Source organism: Pseudophryne corroboree, chromosome 5 (genome assembly GCF_028390025.1).
Source record: "Pseudophryne corroboree isolate aPseCor3 chromosome 5, aPseCor3.hap2, whole genome shotgun sequence".
NCBI classification, from domain to species: Eukaryota; Metazoa; Chordata; class Amphibia; order Anura; family Myobatrachidae; genus Pseudophryne; species Pseudophryne corroboree.
In genome coordinates this window covers 54,509,071-54,533,374 of record NC_086448.1, presented here as the reverse complement: position 1 = coordinate 54,533,374, position 24,304 = coordinate 54,509,071, and the positions used below count along the sequence as shown (strand labels likewise).

Below are 24,304 nucleotides of genomic sequence, written 5' to 3'. Positions count from 1 at the left end.
TAAGGAATACACCTGTGCACCTGCTGGGTGACCTGGAAAACAGGAACTTTTGGGGGTCCTTGAGGACCGAGTTTGGGAACCACTGCTCTAATTAATGCTGAAAGTATCAAATAATATACTAATTAATGTATGTCGACCTATAGTCCCCCCAGGCAATACACGTTCTGGGACCCCCCCAGAATATACCCGTTCTAGGACACCCCAGACAATACCTGATCTAGGACCCCCCAGAATGTACCTGTTCTGGGACCCCCCTAGACAATACCCATTCTGGTACCAACCCCCCTCCCCCATACCCATTCTAGGACGCCCCCCTCCCCCTCCCAAGACAGTTCCCATTCTAGGACACCCCCCTAGACTATACCCATTCTAGGATGCCCCAGACAATACCTGTTCTAGGACCCCCCAGACAAGACCCGTTCTAGGACATACTCACTTGCACTGAGCGTGATAATACTTTATAAGATTCTGCAGGAGGTCCACACCCTTCTTTGTCTTGATTTCATTAACTTTAATAAGATACTGTCAAAAGATAAACACAGCGGTTTCTTCATAATTACACACTGTACGTTTGGGGTAGTCAAAGCTGTGTGTTTAGCGAGAGGGATTTTTGGTTTCTGAGGCGGGCGTCTAATTAAATCATCATTCCTATGTTATTATGTTAATAACACACAATACGCTGATACTAAAATACACTGTAAGGATACAATAGAATATTCTATGAACAGTAGACTGTATGTGATGCATCACGCGCCCTCATAAAAACATTTATCATTATGTTACAAGTTAAAACAGGGACTTTCATTTTTGCACTGAAGCAATAAACACACATACACAAATACATAACTGGATTTTTATACTTACCGTTAAATCCTTTTCCCTGGGTCCATCAGGGGAACACTGGACCATGGGGTTTGCTTGAGGGGACCACAGGAGCTGGCACTTAGACTAGTATAACTTAGAGTACAATAGCTCCTCCCCCCTGCAACCTGTGGTCTTCAGTAGAACTTCAAAAGTAGTTTTAAACCAAGTGTGAACCATCTACTATAACTTACAACTAGGGAGGCCAATCCCGGGATCGGCGGGATCCCGGGATTTGGGCCCAAAAAATAAGATTTTACTCACCGGTAAATCTATTTCTCGTAGTCCGTAGTGGATGCTGGGACTCCGTAAGGACCATGGGGATTAGCGGCTCCGCAGGAGACTGGGCACAACTAAAGAAAGCTTTAGGACTACCTGGTGTGCACTGGCTCCTCCCACTAAGACACTCCTCCAGACCTCAGTTAGGATACTGTGCCCGGAAGAGCTGACACAATAAGGAAGGATTTTGAATCCCGGGTAAGACTCATACCAGCCACACCAATCACACCGTATAACTCGTGATACTATACCCAGTTAACAGTATGATAACAACTGAGCCTCTCAACAGATGGCTCAACAATAACCCTTTAGTTAGGCAATAACTATATACAAGTATTGCAGACAATCCGCACTTGGGATGGGCGCCCAGCATCCACTACGGACTACGAGAAATAGATTTACCGGTGAGTAAAATCTTATTTTCTCTAACGTCCTAAGTGGATGCTGGGACTCCGTAAGGACCATGGGGATTATACCAAAGCTCCCAAACGGGCGGGAGAGTGCGGATGACTCTGCAGCACCGAATGAGCAAACTCTAGCCCTCCTCAGCCAGGGTATCAAACTTGTAGACTCTTGCAAGAGTGTTTTAACCCGACCAAGTAACAGCTCGGCAAATTTGTAAAGCCGAGACCCCTCGGGCAGCCGCCCAAGAAGAGCCCACTTTCCTCGTGGAATGGGCTTTCACAGATTTAGGGTGCGGCATTCCAGCCGCAGAATGTGCAAGTTGAATCGTGCTACAGATCCAGCGAGCAATAGTCTGCTTAGAAGCAGGAGCACCCAGCTTGTTGGGTGCACACAGGATAAATAGCGAGTCAGTTTTCCTGACTCCAGCCGTCCTGGAAACATATACTTTTCAGGGCCCTGACTACGTCCAGAAAACTTGGAATCCTCCAAGTCCCAAGTAGCCGCAGGCACCACAATAGGTTGGTTCACATGAAAAACTGATACCACCTTCACAGGTTTAGGGTGCGGCATTCCAGCCGCAGAATGTGCAAGTTGAATCGTGCTACAGATCCAGCGAGCAATAGTCTGCTTAGAAGCAGGAGCACCCAGCTTGTTGGGTGCACACAGGATAAATAGCGAGTCAGTTTTCCTGACTCCAGCCGTCCTGGAAACATATACTTTTCAGGGCCCTGACTACGTCCAGAAAACTTGGAATCCTCCAAGTCCCAAGTAGCCGCAGGCACCACAATAGGTTGGTTCACATGAAAAACTGATACCACCTTAGGAAGGAATTGGGAACGAGTCCTCAATTCCGCCTTATCCATATAGAATACAGATAAGGGCATTTGTATGACAAAGCCGCCAATTCTGATACACGCCTGGCCGACGCCACGGCCCACAGCATGACCACTTTCCACGTGAGGTATTGTAGCTCCACGGATTTAAGTGGCTCAACTCAATGCGACTTCAGGAAATCCAACACTACGTTGAGATCCCACGGTGCCACTGGAGGAACAAACGGGGGTTGACTATGCAGCACTCCCTTAACAAAAGTCTGAACTTCAGGCAGTGAAGCCAGTTCTATTTTGGAAGAAAATCGATAGAGCCGAAATCTGGACCTTAATGGAACCCAATTTTAGGCCCATAGTCACCTCTGACTTGTAGGAAGTGCAGAAAACGACCTAGCTGAAATTCCTCCTTTGGGGCCTTACTGGCCTCACAGCACGCAACATATTTCCGCCATATGCGGTGATAATGGTTTGCGTTCACTTCTTTCCTAGCTTTAAATAGCGTAGGGATAACTTCCTCCGGAATGCCCTTTTCCTTCAGGATCCGGCGTTCAACCGCCATGCCGTCAAACGCAGCCGCGGTACGTCTTGGAACAGACAGGCCCCCTGCTGCAGCAGGTCCTGTCTGAGCGGCAGATGCCATGGGTCCTCTGAGATCATTTCTTGGAGTTCTGGGTACCAAGCTCTTCTTGGCCACCCGGAACAATGAGTATAGTTCTTACTCCTCTCCTTCTTATTATTCTCATTACCCTGGGTATGAGAGGCAGAGAAGGGAACACATACACCGACTGGTACACCCACGGTGTTACCAGAGCGTCTACAGCTATCGCCTGAGGGTCCCTTGACCTGGCGCAATATCTTTGTAGCTTTTTGTTGAGGCGGGACGCCATCCTGTCCACCTGTGGCCTTTCCCCACGGTGTACAATCATTTGGAAGACTTCTGGATGAAGTCCCCACTCTCTCGGGTGGAGGTCATGTCTGCTGAGAAAGTTCTCAGTTGTCCACTCCGGGAATGAACACTGCTGACAGTGCTAACACATGATTTTCCGCCCATCGGAGAATCCTTGTGGCTTCTGCCATCGCCATCCTGCTTCTTGTGCCGCCCTGTCGGTTTACATGAGCGACCGCCGTGATGTTGTCTGACTGGATCAGCACCGGCCGGTGTTGAAGCAGGGGTCTAGCCTGACTTAGGGCATTGTAAATGGCCCAAAGTTCCAGAACATTTATGTGTAGGGAAGTCTCCTGACTTTTCCATAGGCCTTGGAAGTTTCTTCCCTGTGTGACTGCCCCCCAGCCTTGAAGGCTGGCATCCGTGGTCACCAGGACCCAGTCCTGTATGCCGAATCTGCGGCCCCCTAGAAGATGTGCAGTCACCACCACAGCGACACCCTGGCCCTTGGAGACAGGGTTATCCGCCGATGCATCTGAGAATGCGACCCGGACCACTTGTCCAACAGATCCCACTGGAAGATCCTTGCATGGGACTTGGCGAATGGAAATTCTTCGTAAGAAGCTACCATCTTTCCCAAGGCTCGCGTGCATAGATGCACCGATACCTGTATTTGTATTAGGAGGTCAACGTCTAGAGACGCCAACTCCTTGGACTTCTCCTCCGGGAGAAACCCTTTTTATCCTGTTCTGTGTCCAGAACCATACCCAGGAACAGTAGACGCGTCGTAGGAACCAGCTGTGACTTTGGAATATTCAGAATCCAGCCGTGCTGTTGTAGCACTTCCCGAGATAGTGCTACTCCGACGAACAACTGCTCCCTGGACCTCGCCTTTATAAGGAGATCGTCCAAGTACGGGATAAGTACTTCGGCCATTACCTTGGTAAATACCCTCGGTGCCGGGGACAGACCAACGGCAACGTCTGGAATTGGTAATGACAATCCTGTACCACAATTTTGAGGTACACCTGGTGACGAGGGTAAATAGGGACATGCAGGTAAGTATCCTTGATGTCCAGTGATACCCTGAAATTTTCCAGGCTTGCAATAATCGCCCTGAGTGATTCCATTTTGAACTTGAACCTTCGTATATAAGTGTTGAAGGATTTCAATTTTAGAATGGGTCTCACCGAACCGTCTGGTTTCGGTACCACAACATTTTGGAATAGTAACCCCGGCCTTGTTGAAAGAGGGGTACCTTGATTTCACCCTGCTGGAAGTACAGCTTGTGAATTGCCGCCAGTACTACCTTTCTCCGAGGGCAGCAGGCAAGGCTGATGTGAGGCAACGGCGAGGGGGAGTCGTCTCGAACTCCAGCCTGTATCCCTGTGATACTACTTGCAGAATCTAGGGATCCACCTGTGGGCAAGCCCACTGATCCCTGCAGTTCCCGAGACGCGCCCCCACCGCACCTGTCTCCACCTGTGGAGCCCCAGCGTCATGCGGTGGACTCAGAGGAAGCGAGGGAAGATATTTGATCCTGGAACTGGCTGACTGGTGCAGCTTTTTCCTTCTTCCCTTGTCTCTGCGCAGAAAGGAAGCGCCTTTGACCCGCTTGCTTTTCTGAAGCCGAAAGGACTGTACCTGAAAATACGGTGCTTTCTTTAGGCTTTTGTGAGGAAACCTGAGGTAAAAATTTTTCTTCCCAGCTGTTGCTGTGGATACGAGGTCCCAGAGACCATCCCCAAACAATTCCTCACCCTTATAAGGCAGAATCTCCATGTGCCTTTTAAATGCAGCATCACCTGTCCACTGCCGGGTTTCTACTACCCTCCTGGCAGAATGGACATTGCATTAATTCTGGATGCCAGCTGGCAAATATCCCTCTGTGCATCCTTTATATATAAGACAACATCTTAAATACGCTCAATGTTAGCAAATATTATTATCCCTGTCTTAGCGTATTAATATTATCTGACAGGGTGTCAGACCACGCTGCATGCAGCACTATTTATGCTGAGGCAATTGCAGGTTTCAGTATATAACCTGAGTGTGTAAATACAGACTTCAGGATCGCCTCCTGCTTTTTATCAGCAGGTTCCTTCAAGGTGGCCGTATCCTAAGACGGCAGTGCCACCTTTTGACAAACGTGTGAGCGCCTTATCCACCCTAAGGGATATCTCCCAACGTGACCTATCCTCTGGCGGGAAAGGGTACGCCATCAGTAACTTTTTTCAGTTTCTTATCGGGGGAAACCACGCTTCTTTACACACTTCATTCATTCATCTGATGGGGGAACAAAACAGTGGCTGTTTTTTCTCCCCAAAAATAAAACCCCTTTTATGTGGTACTTGGGTTTATGTCAGAAAATGCGTAACACATTTTTCATTGCCGAGATCATGTAACGGATGTTCCTAGTGGATTGTGTATATGTCTCAACCTCGTCGACACTGGAGTCAGACTCCGTGTCGACATCTGTGTGTCTGCCATCTGAGGTAACGGGCGTTGTTTTGAGCCCCTGATGGCCTTTGAGACGCCTGGGCAGACGCGGGCTGAGAAGCCGGCTGTCCCACAGCTGTTAACGTCATCCAGCCTTTTATGTAAGGAGTTGACACTGTCGGTTAATACCTTCCACCTATCCATCCACTCTGGTGTCGGCCCCACAGGGGGCGACATCCCATTTATCGGCCTCTGCTCCGCCTCCACGTAACCTTCCTCATCCAACATGTCGACACAGCCGTACCGACACACCGCACACACACAGGGAATGCTCTGACTGAGGACAGGACCCCACAAAGTCCTTTGGGGAGACCGAGAGAGAGTATGCCAGCACACACCAGAGCACTATATAATGCAGGGATTAACACTATAACTGAGTGATTTTTCCCCAAATAGCTGCTTGTATACATATATTGCGCCTAAATTTAGTGCCCCCCTCTCTTTTTAACCCTTTGAGCCTGAAAACTACAGGGGAGAGCCTGGGGAGCTGTCTTCCAGCTGCACTGTGAAGAGAAAATGGCGCCAGTGTGCTGAGGGAGAAGCCCCGCCCCCTTTTCGGCTGACTTTCTCCCGCTTTTTCTGTGATACTGGCAGGGGTAATTTTACATCTATATAGCCTCTGGGACTATATATGATGTATATTTTGCCAGCCAAGGTGTTATTTATTGCCCTCAGGGCGCCCCCCCCCCCCAGCGCCCTGCACCCATCAGTGACCGAAGTGTGAGGTGTACATGAGGAGCAATGGCGCACAGCTGCAGTGCTGTGCGCTACCTTGGTGAAGACCGAAGTCTTCTGCCGCCGATTTTCCGGACCTTCTTCGTGCTTCTGGCTCTGTAAGGGGGACGGCGGCGCGGCTCCGGGAACGAACACCAAGGTCGGGTCCTGCGGTCGATCCCTCTGGAGCTAATGGTGTCCAGTAGCCTAAGAAGCCCAAACTACCACCTGTTAGGTAGGTTCGCTTCTTCTCCCCTTAGTCCCACGCTGCAGTGAGTCTGTTGCCAGCAGATCTCACTGAAAATAAAAAACCTAAATATACTTTCTTTCTAGGTGCTCAGGAGAGCCCCTAGTGTGCATCCAGCTCAGCCGGGCACAGAAATCTAACTGAGGTCTGGAGGAGGGTCTTAGTGGGAGGAGCCAGTGCACACCAGGTAGTCCTAAAGCTTTCTTTAGTTGTGCCCAGTCTCCTGCGGAGCCGCTAATCCCCATGGTCCTTACGGAGTCCCAGCATCCACTTAGGACGTTAGAGAAATATCGGGATTTAAATGCAGGGATTTGAATCCTGGGATTGGAGCCTCCAATCCCGGGATTCACGGGATTACATTGCGCATGTGCGGGAGGGTGGGTGTAAGTAATACTACTTACTACTATTAGGCGGGTGGCAGCCATGGACACGCTGAACGCGGCGGCACTTCAAATGTAGCGCCGGACGCCAGCCAATCAGAACTGGCAGACCGGCAGCCAATCAGGGAAGCTGCCGCAGCAGCAGCAGCCAATCAGGAGCAACTGCTGCGGCCACTTCCCTGATTGGCTGGCGGTCCGCCAGCTCTGGTTGGCTGGCGGCCGGCGCTTCATTTGAAATGCCGCCGCGTTCAGTGTGTCCATGGCTGCCGCCCACCTAATACTGAGTAGTATTACTTACACCCACCCTCCCTCCCGTGCAGCTACCTACAGTACCCTCCTGCACCACGACCTACACCCTCCCGCCAGCACCACGACCTACACCCTCCCGCCAGCACCACTACCTACACCCTCCCTCCCGAGTCCCGCACCGCTACCTACACCCTCCCTCCAGCACTGCTCCCTACACTGCTCCCTACTGCAATCCCGGGAATCCCAGGATTGAGCGTTTTTCTATCCCGAATCCCTGCATTGAAAAAACGGCCCGGGATTGGCCTCCCTACTTACAACTCAACCACAACCAACCCACAAACAAAAAACTGGGCATAAGGGTAAAAACGCAGTGTCCCCCAGATGGACTCAGAGAAAAGGATTTAACAGTAAGTACAAAAATCCAGTTTTTGCTTTCATCCAGTCTAGGGGACACTGGACTATGTGTCGGTTAAAAGCTGCCCCTAGGGGAGGGTATGATCAGAAAAACCTGAACCGAAGACTTTCCGACCAAAACTAGCATTCTTGGATGCGAACACTGGAAATCAAGAAAGTGTAGAACCTTTTGGTGAACAGAGGACCAAGCTGTCAGGCATAGCGGCTCCCATGATGAAGCCACAACTCGCCTAGAGGGGGCCTATTAGAAACAGAAAACAGTAAGTTGGGGTTCAGTAGGGAGCCACGCAGCAAGGAAGGACCAAGCACCAAAGGAAAGAAAACCACACAGGAAAGAAACAAGCATAAAGCTCATGTAACATAATAAAGAGATAGTGTCCTGCTTTCATGTCTAGGCTGACATATACCGGCCCTACACAGGTGCAATTCCCCTTCTGATCAACGTGGGGCCTAGACCTGCTTTGTTTCAAACCTGGGCCGGGTAACTTGTCTTAAATAAACTGGTGTCTTGAGCTAAACTAGAGCCACCATCCTGGTGCTCAACCTAATGTGGACACCAAATCAGCACGGGACTCCCAGACTTCTAATACTGCAACAGCCTTAGCCTAACAAATAGCTGGTATTACCGACATACGCCACAGAAAACATAAGCAAACAGTGCGAGTCTTTCACAGAAGAAGCTCCAAAAATATAACAAGAAGAACTTGGAGAAGCCAGAAAGCAAATGGACTCAGCACACCACACAAAGCCAAAGTAATGGCAAAGCCGAAGCAGCCTGACCAAGTCCAGACGACTGCCTCAAGGACGAAGAAACAAAAAGGAAATGGACTGTAAGCAGACCATTGCGAAGACCAAACCAAGGAGTCAGGAAACAGAACCAGACATTCATTCACCCTGAGAAGAAGACATCAGGGAGTCTCAAAACATAGGGCATGAAAAACAGCACGCAGTCCCAGTAAAAGAAATAGAACCCTGGAGGACTTGGACCCAGTCCTTGAACAGCAAAAGTTGATGATCACCTTGAACCATCCAGGCTTCTATTGTGCCATAAAAGGCAGTCAGCCATATTAGCTCCCTCTTAAAAATGAGGAGAGAAAAAAAACACAAACCTTAAGGGCCCCATACACTAGAACAAAATTTCGGGCATTCTGCCAGAAATATCGGATAAAATCGGACATTTTGGAGGTGTTTCCGATCTGCGTTCCCGTGAGCATCGGATCGGATCGTCCAGATTGCCGTGCTGCACTAGCGATCATGTCCGACCCCACAGGCATGGCTGGGATCGGCCAAGATACATCATATGCAAAAGGACAACATACAATGTAACTTGGGCGATCCTGCCGCCCGGGAGGCTGCCGTGGTGACCGCCTGCGACATGACGGTTGGACATGGCGCATAAGTGTATGGGGCCCTTTAGGAAAGAGGCATTTGGTGCTGTATGCCCCTAATACCCCTATGGAGAAAACACGTAGAACAGCCGAGACTCCCGTACCAGGAACAGGCTCGGAACCAAGGCAATGCATACAGCAGCTGAGATTCCGACTCCAAAAACACTTGGCAACGATGAACACAATTAACCGGTGCTAGTCCAAATTGTGGGTCCCAGCACAGAGTAGTAACAACTAGCCAGTCTAGATGACCAACTCCAGAAAAACCAAGGCTAGGGCCAACCCAGTCTCTGCAGAAACCATCCCTGAGACTGAACAAGCAGACAGGACATCCAGAAGGACAGCTATCAAACACTGTAGCTGAAGAGAAGCCCCGGAGAACCAACCACTGTAAGCAGAACTGAGTCTACTGTGGAATACAACAAAAATGCAATATCATAAAGCAGAGGAACTCCAGGTTGAGCAACTCCGACATGGCCCAACAGGGAAATGGACACCGGGATCGACTTAGACTCTATGTCCAGCCACACTGCTGAAAAAACAACTGAAAACCCAGATGGAAAAGACGTTCCTCGGCCCTCATATCAGAATCCACGGGCGCAGTGGAACCACACCCCACAACACAGAGGTGCAGCAAAGCAGACTAGAAGTCCTGAAAGAGGCCTGTAGATCATCGTTCTTAGCTTCTCAGGCAGTGGCCATGTCACTGGCAAATGTTATCCACTAATTAGGAGGTAAATCTCCGCTGCGTACTAGTTGCAGTGCCAGGACCGCCACTTAGGACTCAAAACCACTGCAGGGATTACCGTCAATGAAAAAGATGAAACGAAGGACTTGTACGCAGACACGTACGTTTCAGAATTTTATCTTTCGCCAGGATATCCTGACAAAAGATTAGATTCTGAAACGCTGATATTCAGTACAGTGCGGGTGAGCAGTTTGGCTCCTGTACTTTACAAGTCTCTCAACTGCAGCCTATCTACACTGACTTATATATATATATATATATATAGATATATATAGTCTGTAGAAGGCGGCACTCAGAGACTTTCACAAATTCTGTAACGTGCTTTTAATGTGCATCAACGTTTCGGGAGACGTACTCCCTTCCTCAGGACACAGCTCCCGAAACGTTGACACACATTAAAAGCACGTTACAGAATTTGTGAAAGTCTCTGAGTGCCGCCTTCTACAGACTATACATTGAGCGATTGCCGCTTAAGGAGGGCACCGGAGCAAATACCCTGTGGGATTGAGGAGTGCCAGACCCAGAAACGGTGTTATATACACACACACACACACACACACACACACACACACACACACACACACCAGTATATATTACAATTCAAAAAGTGAAAAACTGCAAACACATCTGGAACAAAAAAGTATATGCAAGGGTTCTTGATCCAAACAATAGATAAAAGACGATACAATTCAGCTTGAAAAGCTAAACAGACCAGCACACCACCACATAATGCACCAATAATGTCTGCACCTATTCAAAGGTAGCCAACATGGTCCACAAAGGGTCCGTGATAAAGGTGGATGTTTCCATCAAAAAACGTGCGTCCGGCCATATATATATATATATTATAGCATACACAGAGTATATATATATATATATATATATATATATACACACACACACACACACACACACACATACATACACACATACATACACACATACACATATTTAGATATACAGTATAGGCACACAGGGATGTGACACACTTATTGTACCTCACACATCTGCAACTGGAACAGTCTCCTCTCTTTCTCCATTTCTTCCGCGATCTCAGCGCCCGTTATCTCCGTGCGGATCATCCCATGCTGCTTTGCATGCTCCCTCTTCTCCTTTTCGATTTTTGTACTAAACAAACAAAATAAAAACAAGAAAACGGTAACATTTCATAGATGCAATATGTAAATATGGGAAGCGGTTAAAAATAAGAATTTACTTACCGATAATTCTATTTCTCATAGTCCGTAGTGGATGCTGGGGACTCCGTAAGGACCATGGGGAATAGCGGCTCCGCAGGAGACTGGGCACAAAAGTAAAAGCTTTAGGACTACCTGGTGTGCACTGGCTCCTCCCCCTATGACCCTCCTCCAAGCCTCAGTTAGGATACTGTGCCCGGACGAGCGTACACAATAAGGAAGGATATTGAATCCCGGGTAAGACTCATACCAGCCACACCAATCACACCGTACAACCTGTGATCTGAACCCAGTTAACAGCATGATAACAGAGGAGCCTCTGAAAAGATGGCTCACAACAATAATAACCCGATTTTTGTAACAATAACTATGTACAAGTATTGCAGACAATCCACACTTGGGATGGGCGCCCAGCATCCACTACGGACTATGAGAAATAGAATTATCGGTAAGTAAATTCTTATTTTCTCTAACGTCCTAAGTGGATGCTGGGGACTCCGTAAGGACCATGGGGATTATACCAAAGCTCCCAAACGGGCGGGAGAGTGCGGGTGACTCTGCAGCACCGAATGAGAGAACTCAGGTCCTCCTCAGCCAGGGTATCAAATTTGTAGAATTTAGCAAACGTGTTTGCCCCTGACCAAGTAGCTGCTCGGCAAAGTTGTAAAGCCGAGACCCCTCGGGCAGCCGCCCAAGATGAGCCCACCTTCCTTGTGGAATGGGCATTTACAGATTTTGGCTGTGGCAGGCCTGCCACAGAATGTGCAAGCTGAATTGTACTACAAATCCAGCGAGCAATAGTCTGCTTAGAAGCAGGAGCACCCAGCTTGTTGGGTGCATACAGGATAAATAGCGAGTCAGATTTTCTGACTCCAGCCGTCCTGGAAACATATATTTTCAGGGCCCTGACTACGTCCAGCAACTTGGAGTCCTCCAAGTCCCTAGTAGCCGCAGGCACCACAATAGGCTGGTTCAAGTGAAATGCTGAAACCACCTTAGGGAGAAATTGAGGACGAGTCCTCAATTCTGCCCTGTCCGTATGAAAAATTAGGTAAGGGCTTTTATAGGATAAAGCCGCCAATTCTGAGACACGCCTGGCTGAAGCCAGGGCTAACAGCATTACCACCTTCCATGTGAGATATTTTAAGTCCACAGTGGAAAGTGGTTCAAACCAATGTGATTTTAGGAATCCCAAAACTACATTTAGATCCCAAGGTGCCACTGGAGGCACAAAAGGAGGTTGTATATGCAGTACCCCCTTGACAAACGTCTGTACTTCAGGAACTGAAGCCAGTTCTTTTTGGAAGAAAATCGACAGGGCCAAAATCTGAACCTTAATGGACCCTAATTTTAGGCCCATAGACAGTCCTGTTTGTAGGAAATGCAGGAAACGACCCAGTTGAAATTCCTCTGTAGGGGCCTTCCTGGCCTCGCACCACGCAACATATTTACGCCAAATACGGTGATAATGTTGTACGGTTACATCCTTCCTGGCTTTGATCAGGGTAGGGATGACTTCATCCGGAATGCCTTTTTCCTTCAGGATCCGGCGTTCAACCGCCATGCCGTCAAACGCAGCCGCGGTAAGTCTTGGAAGAGACAGGGTCCCTGCTGGAGCAGGTCCTTTCTTAGAGGTAGAGGCCACGGGTCCTCTGTGAGCATCTCTTGAAGTTCCGGGTACCAAGTCCTTCTTGGCCAATCCGGAGCCACGAGTATAGTCCTTACTCCTCTCCTTCTTATGATCCTCAGTACCTTGGGTATGAGAGGCAGAGGAGAGAACACATACACTGACTGGTACACCCATGGTGTTACCAGAGCGTCCACAGCTATTGCCTGAGGGTCCCTTGACCTGGCGCAATATCTGTCTAGTTTTTTGTTGAGGCGGGACGCCATCATGTCCACCTTTGGTTTTTCCCAACGGTTCACAATCATGTGGAAGACTTCTGGGTGAAGTCCCCACTCCCCCGGGTGGAGGTCGTGTCTGCTGAGGAAGTCTGCTTCCCAGTTGTCCACACCCGGAATGAACACTGCTGACAGTGCTATCACATGATTTTCTGCCCAGCGAAGAATCCTTGCAACTTCTGTCATTGCCCTCCTGCTTCTTGTGCCGCCCTGTCTGTTTACGTGGGCGACTGCCGTGATGTTGTCCGACTGGATCAGCACCGGCTGACCTTGAAGCAGAGGTCTTGCTAGGCTCAGAGCATTGTAGATGGCTCTTAGCTCCAGGATATTTATGTGAAGTGATGTCTCCAGGCTTGACCACAAGCCCTGGAAATTTCTTCCCTGTGTGACTGCTCTCCAGCCTCTCAGGCTGGCATCCGTGGTCACCAGGACCCAGTCCTGAATGCCGAATCTGCGGCCCTCTAGAAGATGAGCACTCTGCAACCACCACAGGAGAGACACCCTTGTCCTTGGAGACAGGGTTATCCGCTGATGCATCTGAAGATGCGATCCGGACCATTTGTCCAGCAGATCCCACTGAAAAGTTCTTGCGTGGAATCTGCCGAATGGAATCGCTTCGTAAGAAGCCACCATTTTTCCCAGGACCCTTGTGCATTGATGCACTGACACTTGGCCTGGTTTTAGGAGGTTCCTGACTAGCTCGGATAACTCCCTGGCTTTCTCCTCCGGGAGAAACACCTTTTTCTGGACTGTGTCCAGAATCATCCCTAGGAACAGCAGACGTGTCGTCGGAATCAGCTGCGATTTTGGAATATTTAGAATCCACCCGTGCTGTCGTAGCACTACTTGAGATAGTGCTACTCCGACCTCTAACTGTTCCCTGGACCTTGCCCTTATCAGGAGATCGTCCAAGTAAGGGATAATTAAGACGCCTTTTCTTCGAAGAAGAATCATCATTTCGGCCATTACCTTGGTAAAGACCCGGGGTGCCGTGGACAATCCAAACGGCAGCGTCTGAAACTGATAGTGACAGTTCTGTACCACAAACCTGAGGTACCCTTGGTGAGAAGGGCAAATTGGGACATGGAGGTAAGCATCCTTGATGTCCAGAGACACCATATAGTCCCCTTCTTCCAGGTTCGCTATCACTGCTCTGAGTGACTCCATCTTGAATTTGAACCTTTGTATGTAAGTGTTCAAGGATTTCAGATTTAAAATAGGTCTCACCGAGCCGTCCGGCTTCGGTACCACAAACAGCGTGGAATAATACCCCTTTCCCTGTTGTAGGAGGGGTACCTTGATTATCACCTGCTGGGAATACAGCTTGTGAATGGCTTCCAATACCGCCTCCCTGTCGGAGGGAGACGTTGGTAAAGCAGACTTCAGGAACCGGCGAGGGGGAGACGTCTCGAATTCCAATTTGTACCCCTGAGATACTACCTGCAGGATCCAGGGGTCCACTTGCGAGTGAGCCCACTGCGCGCTGAAATTCTTGAGACGGCCCCCCACCGTTCCTGAGTCCGCTTGTAAGGCCCCTTCGTCATGCTGAGGACTTGGCAGAAGCGGGGGAGGGCTTCTGTTCCTGGGAAGAGGCTGCCTGCTGCAGTCTTTTTCCCCTTCCTCTGCCCCGGGGCAGATATGAGTGGCCTTTTGCCCGCTTGCCCTTATGGGGACGAAAGGATTGAGCCTGAAAAGACGGTGTCTTTTTCTGCTGAGAGGTGACCTGGGGTAAAAAGGTGGATTTCCCAGCCGTTGCCGTGGCCACCAGGTCCGATAGACCGATCCCAAATAACTCCTCCCCTTTATACGGCAATACTTCCATATGCCGTTTGGAATCCGCATCACCTGACCACTGTCGCGTCCATAACCCTCTTCTGGCAGAAATGGACAGCGCACTTACTCTTGATGCCAGAGTGCAAATATCCCTCTGTGCATCTCGCATATATAGAAATGCATCCTTTAAATGCTCTATAGTCAATAATATACTGTCCCTGTCCAGGGTATCAATATTTTCAGTCAGGGAATCCGACCAAGCCACCCCAGCACTGCACATCCAGGCTGAGGCGATTGCTGGTCTCAGTATAACACCAGTATGTGTGTATATACTTTTTAGGATATTTTCCAGCTTCCTATCAGCTGGCTCCTTGAGGGCGGCCGTATCCGGAGACGGTAACGCCACTTGTTTTGATAAGCGTGTGAGCGCCTTATCTACCCTAGGGGGTGTTTCCCAACGCGCCCTAACCTCTGGCGGGAAAGGGTATAATGCCAATAATTTTTTAGAAATTAGCAGTTTTTTATCGGGGGAAACCCACGCTTCATCACACACCTCATTTAATTAATCTGATTCAGGAAAAACTACGGGTAGTTTTTTCACACCCCACATAATACCCTTTTTTGTGGTACTTGTAGTATCAGAAATGTTCAAAACCTCCTTCATTGCCGTGATCATGTAACGTGTGGCCCTACTGGAAAATACGTTTGTTTCCTCACCGTCGACACTGGAGTCAGTGTCCGTGTCTGGGTCTGTGTCGACCATCTGAGGTAACGGGCGCTTTAGAGCCCCTGACGGTGTTTGAGACGCCTGGACAGGTATTAACTGTTTTTCCGGCTGTCTCATGTCGTCAACAGTCTTTTGTAAAGTGCTGACGCTATCACGTAATTCCTTCCATACGACCATCCAGTCAGGTGTCGACTCCCTAGGGGGTGACATCACTATTACAGGCAATTGCTCCGCCTCCATACCATTTTCCTCCTCATACATGTCGACACAACGTACCGACACACAGCACACACACAGGGAATGCTCTGATAGAGGACAGGACCCCACTAGCCCTTTGGGGAGACAGAGGGAGAGTTTGCCAGCACACACCAGAGCGCTATATATATACAGGGATAACCTTATATAAGTGTTTTTCCCTTATATAGCTGCTGTATTATTAATCTGCCAAATTTAGTGCCCCCCCTCTCTTGTTTTACCCTGTTTCTGTAGTGCAGGACTGCAGGGGAGAGCCAGGGAGCTTCCCTCCAACGGAGCTGTGAGGGAAAATGGCGCTTGTGTGCTGAGGAGATAGGCTCCGCCCCCTTCTCGGCGGCCTTTCTCCCGCTTTTTTAAGGAAAAACTGGCAGGGGTTAAATGCATCCATATAGCCCAGGAGCTATATGTGATGTATTTTTAGCCATCTAAGGTGTTTTTATTGCGTCTCAGGGCGCCCCCCCCCAGCGCCCTGCACCCTCAGTGACCGGAGTGTGAAGTGTGCTGAGAGCAATGGCGCACAGCTGCGGTGCTGTGCGCTACCTTATTGAAGACAGGACGTCTTCTGCCGCCGATTTCCCGGACCTCTTCAGTCTTCTGGCTCTGTAAGGGGGCCGGCGGCGCGGCTCTGGGACCCATCCATGGCTGGGCCTGTGATCGTCCCTCTGGAGCTAATGTCCAGTAGCCTAAGAAGCCCAATCCACTCTGCACGCAGGTGAGTTCGCTTCTTCTCCCCTTAGTCCCTCGGTGCAGTGAGCCTGTTGCCAGCAGGTCTCACTGAAAATAAAAAACCTAAAACTAAACTTTTCACTAAGCAGCTCAGGAGAGCCACCTAGTGTGCACCCTTCTCGTTCGGGCACAAAAATCTAACTGAGGCTTGGAGGAGGGTCATAGGGGGAGGAGCCAGTGCACACCAGGTAGTCCTAAAGCTTTTACTTTTGTGCCCAGTCTCCTGCGGAGCCGCTATTCCCCATGGTCCTTACGGAGTCCCCAGCATCCACTTAGGACGTTAGAGAAAAACCGCTAGTCGGGAACCCAGCGGTCACAATGCCGACGCCAGGATCCCAACTAGTGGTGAAATGCAGACGCCGGAATACCGACGACACAGGCAATTCTCCCTCTGTTGATGTCCACAACACCCATGGAGGGAGAATAGAATCTGTGGCGAGCGCAGCACGCCTGCAATGGGCTTTCTAGCTCTCGGCCCGTTGCCGGAATTACGGCAGATGGGATCCCGCTGTCGGGATCATGACAGCCGGCATTTAATACCGATCCCGTAACCCACATGATAGATTACCGACTCCCTAGCATCCTATTGGCAGTCAGACAACGCATTTACTGTAGGAGGTTAGGAGCCATTGTCAGATGAGCAGGTTTTTGCAGGTAAGATCTGAGGGGTGTGGTATGGAAGGTAGATAGTAAGTAGGTCGACAGGTCAAAAGATCGCCATGAGTTTTTTTATATATTTTCTGTGTCGTTTTCTTCGTAGAGTGACCGGGAACCCCAATTAGTGCACCGTGTCTGCTCGCCATGCTTCGGGCAAGGTTACCGTTCTCAATTGTAGTCCACGTGGATCGTTAAGTATGAAAAGGTTAAAAAAAAAAGAAAAAAATCGTGAAAAACCCATGTCAACCTTTTGACCTGTCGACCTAGAACATGTCGCCCTAGAGACCCTGCCAACCTAGTTACTGTCGACCAATAGTGGTCGACCTAGATAGTGTCGACCTAGAGACCGGATCCCAGATCTGAGGCCTGGAAATAGCGGAGGGGCCATTACAATAGCCTTCCTGTCTATAATATAAGGTGAGTTTTCCATTTGCGTGTCCAGAAGATGAGATTTGTATTCTGGGGTGATAATTAATTACAGACACTGGGGGGAATTTAATAACATGATGCAAACAGCGAAGATGTTCTGTAACCTATAGCAACCGAACAATCTCTCGGTACTCTGTTATACTAATAAAATGTGTTATCTGGGCAGCTCTATAGACTGTATTAGCTCGCAGACTCCGAATGGATATTGTCAGCGGGGGTCAAATGACGAACAATGCAGGAAACAAAGGCGAGTCTATAACGTGCTGTCGTCTTCTATTCTTATAAAGCGTTTCATAGCGTGACACAATTACTACACAGGGCCAAATTCATGGCAAACAATGGATTGTGTTCTCGTTCTATTAATTAGAAATTTAGCAAATATAAGAGGGAAAATATATATATACAGATATAAAATGCTTACAATTTGGTTTCATAATCTTTCCAGGCCTTGTCAAATGGCTTTTTAAGGTCCTGAAAGAAAGGAAAAAAAATATTCCCAAATTAAACAAATATAAAATGCCATACAGTGCATAAAGTAAAACAGAAAGAACTACAGTAGTAATACCACAATGTTATCTGCAACACGTTATTACTCTTTATTAATCCGGCATATTACACACAGCTCTGTACGGAGAATACGGATTCAAATTGGTCCCTGACTCACTGAAGCTTACACTCTAATTTCTCTACCACAACCAACACCGGTGTATTTTGTTGAGCGTGGGAGGAAACCAGAGGAAACGATCTCGGACAAAGGGAGAACATACAAACCCAATACCCCGGAAGGTACCCCAGATGGCCCATATTACAGACGGGATATCACAATATTACTATCAGCACTGATCACGGCTAGCGTTGTACTTACTCCTTTCACTCCCTTTAGGTCACCTTTCAGAAGTGAATCCAACGTGAAGATGACATTGTGGCTTAATCCCTGGAGCTGTAACAAAAAGCAAAAATGTAGTGTGAAATACAAAAAAAATAAAAAATAATAATAATAATAATAATAATAATACCTATTTAGTAAGAGGGGTAAGAAGGGAATAAACGTCCAATAAAACATGGCATTGTAACTAATAACTACTATTTCTGTACAGGTTGAGTCTCCCGTATGCAAAATACTTGGGACCAGAATTATTTGGGATTTTTCCATATTTTGGAATATTTGCATCTTGGAGATAGGATCCAAGGCTAAACACAAAATGCATTACTGTTTCATAAGCACCTTATACACATAGCCTGAAGGCAAATTTACACAATATTTTTAATTATTTTTGTGTAGGAAACATAGTTTATGTACAGTGAAGCATCGGAAAACACTCAAAAAGTTTTGTATTTTGAAGTATTTTGGATATTGGATTTTCGGATAAGTGGAGACTAAGGGCCATATTTAATAGCTTCCGACAGATTTCTAAATAGGCGCCGATACGCGTGCTTCTGTCGGAAACAGGGTCAAATCTGACAGGTTTTGGCCCCCTTTCCAACAATCTCAATACGACTTTAAAAAAAAGTCGGATTGAGCAGGGCGTCCCCCCGGACAGACTCCTCACTCCCGGCAGCGCCTCCCACCACCGCTGCAGACATCACCTCTTCCCCCCCACCCCCCTCCGCTGCAGACATGTCCCCCCGCCGCCGCTCTCAGCTCCCCCCGCCGGCCACCGCTCCCAGCTCACCCCGCCGGCCATCGCTCCCACCTCACCCCGCCGCTGCTGTCAGCGCACTCGGCAGCCAATGACAGCAGCAGCAGGACAGGACACTGGGAACGGGCAAATCCGACAGTCGGATTTGGCCGTTCTTTGAATAGACCTGGGGGTCATTCCGAGTTGATCGCTCGCTAGCAGTTTTTAGCAGCCGTGCAAACGCATTGTCGCCTCCCACTGGGGAGTGTATTGTCGCTTTGCAGAAATGCGAATGCTTGTGTAGCAGAGCGCCTGCAAAATCTTTTTGTGCAAAACAAGACCAGCCCTGTAGTTACTCTTCGTGTGCGTTGATTCTATCGACGGAGGGACGGCTTTTGACTTCATACACCCGCCCAGCAAACGCCCAGCCACGCCTGCGTTTTTCTAAGCACTCCCTGAAAACTGTCAGTTGACACCCAGAAACGCCCACTTTCTGTCAATCTCCTTGCGGCCGGCTGTGCGATTGGAATCGTCGCTAGAAGCAGTGCAAAACCACAATGGACTTTGTACCCGTATGACGCGTGTGCGCATTGCGGTGCATACACATGCGCAGATTAGCCATTTTTTCACTGATCGCTACGCAGCGAACAACGGCAGCTAGCGATCAACTCGGAATGACCCCCCTTGTCGGATCCATTCCGACAAATGCATGTCGGAATGGATCCGACACTTATTGAATATACCCCTAAACCAGTCTTTTCCTGTGACAGTACGAGTGTCTTAGGCTGAACGCCTCTCACTGTATAAAGATACAGTACGTGTGTATGTGCTTGTGTGCCAGTCACAATGGAAGAGAGTACAGAGTTTGACATTCTAGTTATGAAAGAAGAACACAAAAATGTTTTCTCTACTACGCACCAGGTTCTTCAGAAGTGTAGATAATTCCTTGGTGAGAGTGGAGAACTTCACAAAGGCCGTGCCCAAATCTGCATTATCACGACTTAGAAAATTGCTCCCGAATTTATCTAAAGCCTGCGCATAGTTCTCCTCATTCTGAACATGATCTGGAAAACAAGGCACATGCAACACTTAATAAATGTACTTTCTATCAGGGTATAAGCATCTTCAATGCAGGCTTCTATAGTGTAATGACCAGGCTTGGAAAACAATGGACACCTGAAGAAGGTAATACCAGGGGTGGAATGCTGTGGAACAGGGTTGAATAATCAACATCATCGGCCAATAGTGCGAGTCAGACTCATGCAGGACAAATTCCAGAGCCCCTACTGGCTGTACACAAATCCCTATGATGAAACTGCTACTTGACAAGGGGGTAGAATTACGAAGCCTTGGAGAAAGAAAGTGGAGAGAGAAAAACTACCAACCAATCAACTTGTTAGTTTACAGCCTGTGTTTGAAAAATGACAGTTAGAAGTTGATTGGTTTGATACATGTCTCTACATGGTTTGATACATCTCCCCCATGATCACAAAGGTTTGAAAGAGAAAGACCAAGAGTAAATCTCTGCTGCAACTAACACATTCCACCTATAAAATAAAATTAGTGTAGTAAACAACAAAATCACTGAGACAGTTCTTGACCATTAATATTATATTAAAGCCACATAAAAAAAGTCAAATATAACAGACAGGACCACTGCCCATATACTGTACGTCATTATGTGTATCTATGCTCACAGTGCAGTGTTGTGTAAACCAATTACAGGTTGAGAAGTTGAATCAGGCTGGACCACTTAGGAGAGGGGTCCACTCAGTAGAAGTATGGCACACAGTTTCACATCCCTTCCAGGTAGCATGTACTGTAGATAGGGGTCCTCATCTGCAGACTCCAATCACTACCTCCAGAGACCCGCCAGGTGAATGCTTCTCAATAAGGCATGCATCTGCTATGGACGGCAAGACTGTTTCAGTGTGATGAGGTCTGCGGCTACGCAATCAGGTGTCGTGCTGCAACACACTCCTCCACCCACTGAAGCCCATGGCTTATTCAGTGCCTATAGCCCACTTGTAATAGGACAGCAAGAGTGTGGTTTGCGGTGGAGAATACCCACCGATATGATACCTAGAATGTCAACAAAACAGTCCCAGTGGTACAGCGGCTTCACTTACCTGCTCCGACGACTTCTTGTGAGTCGGCAGCAAGCTGATGTGGCGTCATCTGCGGTAAGTACACTACCCCTAATCCTCCAGCAGCCTACTCCTAATGTCGGCATTTTGTAGAACGCGGATATTTTACATGTCGACATTGCAAACATGATAACATTCTGCAGATGTCGCCATGTTCCATGGCACGCTGACTGCATACCCAGAAGAACACAGATGACTTTTCTGCTAAACAGCCAACAATCTGGACAGTCAGAGGTTACCGATTTCCAGCACGATAATGTGCGACTCTTACACTGACCTGTTTATATCCCTGGAAGTAAGTGTTATATGACTGGTTGGATAATGGGCGCTGTATGGGGGTTTGCACTTCAGATGATGAGCAATGGATGTTACGCTGCCTTGAAGATGCCTCTTATACTGTGTGCAGGTTGCACCTTGTCACGTTGTCATTAAACAGGGGCGGGCCATAACATCCGGACATGGACAGGCCCCTACCTATCCTGTCCCTTCCCCTGCCTACCCCACTACATCACATGTAAGGCGGAGGAAAGAATGGGAAACGCAACAGATTACTGCCCTCCTTGTGCTAACGGATGGATGCATTTACCAACTAATCTACAGTACCATCAATAAAATAGGAAACATCATGAACGGATTAAAACCTCCCATGTGCCCTTAGAATTATTTCTACCCTTCCCTTCCCAGATCACTCAGCTTAGAGGTAACATTGACAAAATGTATCTTTCTTTCAAACGTGACTTATATTTCTAATAAACAGTATAATACATGTAATATACACACATATATAGGGGACTGGGGGATGTTTAGCTGTTATGGGAAACATGTATTTAAGCAAAAAGTTTGGTGGATGAAATTTTTCTACACTGGAAATGTAAATGTGCTGTTTCCGGAGGGAATACGCTCATTAAATGTTAGTGAAAAGTATGATTTCCAGCTAAAAATGCTGAAAAGAAACACTTTGAAAAGAATACATGTAGTACTGTTATTATGGGTTTGTGGTCACAATGTATTTGGGCACCGATATGGGTTTCGTTCAAGCGATACCCAGATAGTAGATTATGTGCATGGAAATACTAGATAACGACTCAGACAGAGATTACATAGAGGGGAGCGCCAGCCTGTACTGTACCAGGAACATGCAAAGCGCTAAATGCCGCTCCGGACCCGGGTGTCTCACAGCGCTCATGTACCTGACCGCTTGTGTCTCAGTGCTCATGTACCTGACCGCTTGTGTCTCAGCGCTCATGTACCTGACCGCTTGTGTCTCAGCGCTCATGTACCTGACCGCTTGTGTCTCAGCGCTCATGTACCTGACCGCTTGTGTCTCAGCGCTCATGTACCTGACCGCTTGTGTCTCAGCGCTCCTGTACCTGACCGCTTGTGTCTCAGCGCTCCTGTACCTGACCGCTTGTGTCTCAGTGCTCATGTACCTGACCGATTGTGTCTCAGCGCTCATGTACCTGACCGCTTGTGTCTCAGCGCTCATGTACCTGACCGCTTGTGTCTCAGTGCTCATGTACCTGACCGCTTGTGTCTCAGTGCTCATGTACCTGACCGCTTGTGCCTCAGTGCTCATGTACCTGACCGCTTGTGCCTCAGCGCTCATGTACCTGACCGCTTGTGTCTCAGCGCTCATGTACCTGACCGCTTGTGTCTCAGCGCTCATGTACCTGACCGCTTGTGTCTCAGCGCTCATGTACCTGACCGCTTGTGCCTCAGTGCTCATGTACCTGACCGCTTGTGCCTCAGCGCTCATGTACCGGACCGCTTGTGCCTCAGCGCTCATGTACCTGACCGCTTGTGTCTCAGTGCTCATGTACCTGACCGCTTGTGTCTCAGCGCTCATGTACCTGACCGCTTGTGTCTCAGTGCTCATGTACCTGACCGCTTGTGCCTCAGTGCTCATGTACCTGACCACTTGTAAGTGTGCCACGTTTCATAATTCCCATGGCAACGTACAGTGTTGTACTATGGGATGTACTGCACGCAGCAGCGTCTATTAACAGTCATCCGTCTGTGAGCTTATGCAAAAGCCGCTACAAAGTCCTTCCTTGGTGTACATCTTAGACCACATGTGCAGGGAATGGGACACCCTTAGCACCTGTGCACGCAGCTATACAGACTGCCGCATCCTTATACTCCACCATCGGTCGCACTACCAAAACTTGCACCCGCCCTATGGCAGGCAGGTACAGCGTCTCCATCAGACTACGACCTGCGTTACCAGACGCACACACTACGGTCTGTGCGTCTGGGAACGCAGCTGCTGGCATTGACACGCCGCAACACCCATTTTAGTGTAGCCACCTCCCAGGAACGTCCATACCTTTTCCACCACATTACTAGTACCGGCTGAATATTTGTGCATGTGCAATTTAAAAAATGTGAACATCAGCACTCCGTGTGACCTAGAATCAGGCCCTCCACCTGTAAAGACCGATAGTGGGCAGATGCAAGCCTGCAGTCCAAAATCTAAAAGGTACAGATATGTCCTCATACATCTTTGCTGCAGTCACGCCAAACAGCCCCTATTGGCACGCCAGGACACGTGAGAATCTACGCGTCGGGCTTCTTTTTTGCCAAAAATGCTTCTTATTCGCAATGTAATGTGACTAGGACGCATGGTTAGACGGTGCTGATTAGTGCGATATATGGCACTTGTATATCTGTGTGACTGAGTCTCTGCATCTGTATATGAAGTGCTACAATGTAGCAGCCACAGCTTCTTCTAATGCAAGTTCTGTTCTGCTCCGTATACAGACTGACTCAGTCACACACAGTATACAAGTGTCATATATCGCATTAATCAGCAGAGTCTCCTGGTGCGTCCTAGTCACATTGCGTCCATGATGCATTTTCGGCAAACAAAGATGCCCGACACTAATATGGTTGCACTTTCGCGCTGTGTGGCATATTGAGGCAGGATGTATGAGGACGTATCCGTATTTTGTACGAATAGCAGAGGAAACGGTA

At 48.4% G+C, this 24,304-nt stretch overlaps 1 protein-coding gene across 8 annotated transcripts in view; it reads right to left on the bottom strand.

The window, feature by feature from the left end:
• Nucleotides 1-24,304, bottom strand: part of ASAP1 (ArfGAP with SH3 domain, ankyrin repeat and PH domain 1) — a 413,329-nt gene that overhangs the window by 88,425 nt on the left and 300,600 nt on the right. For all 8 annotated transcript variants that reach the window (XM_063921277.1, XM_063921278.1, XM_063921279.1 and 5 more), the window contains 5 exons: nucleotides 20,103-20,248; nucleotides 18,431-18,505; nucleotides 17,987-18,036; nucleotides 10,899-11,028; nucleotides 437-522 (listed from right to left, as the gene is read on the bottom strand). In XM_063921277.1, the coding sequence (XP_063777347.1) occupies nucleotides 437-522; nucleotides 10,899-11,028; nucleotides 17,987-18,036; nucleotides 18,431-18,505; nucleotides 20,103-20,248 (487 nt within the window). The remainder of the gene's footprint in view (nucleotides 1-436; nucleotides 523-10,898; nucleotides 11,029-17,986; nucleotides 18,037-18,430; nucleotides 18,506-20,102; nucleotides 20,249-24,304) is intronic.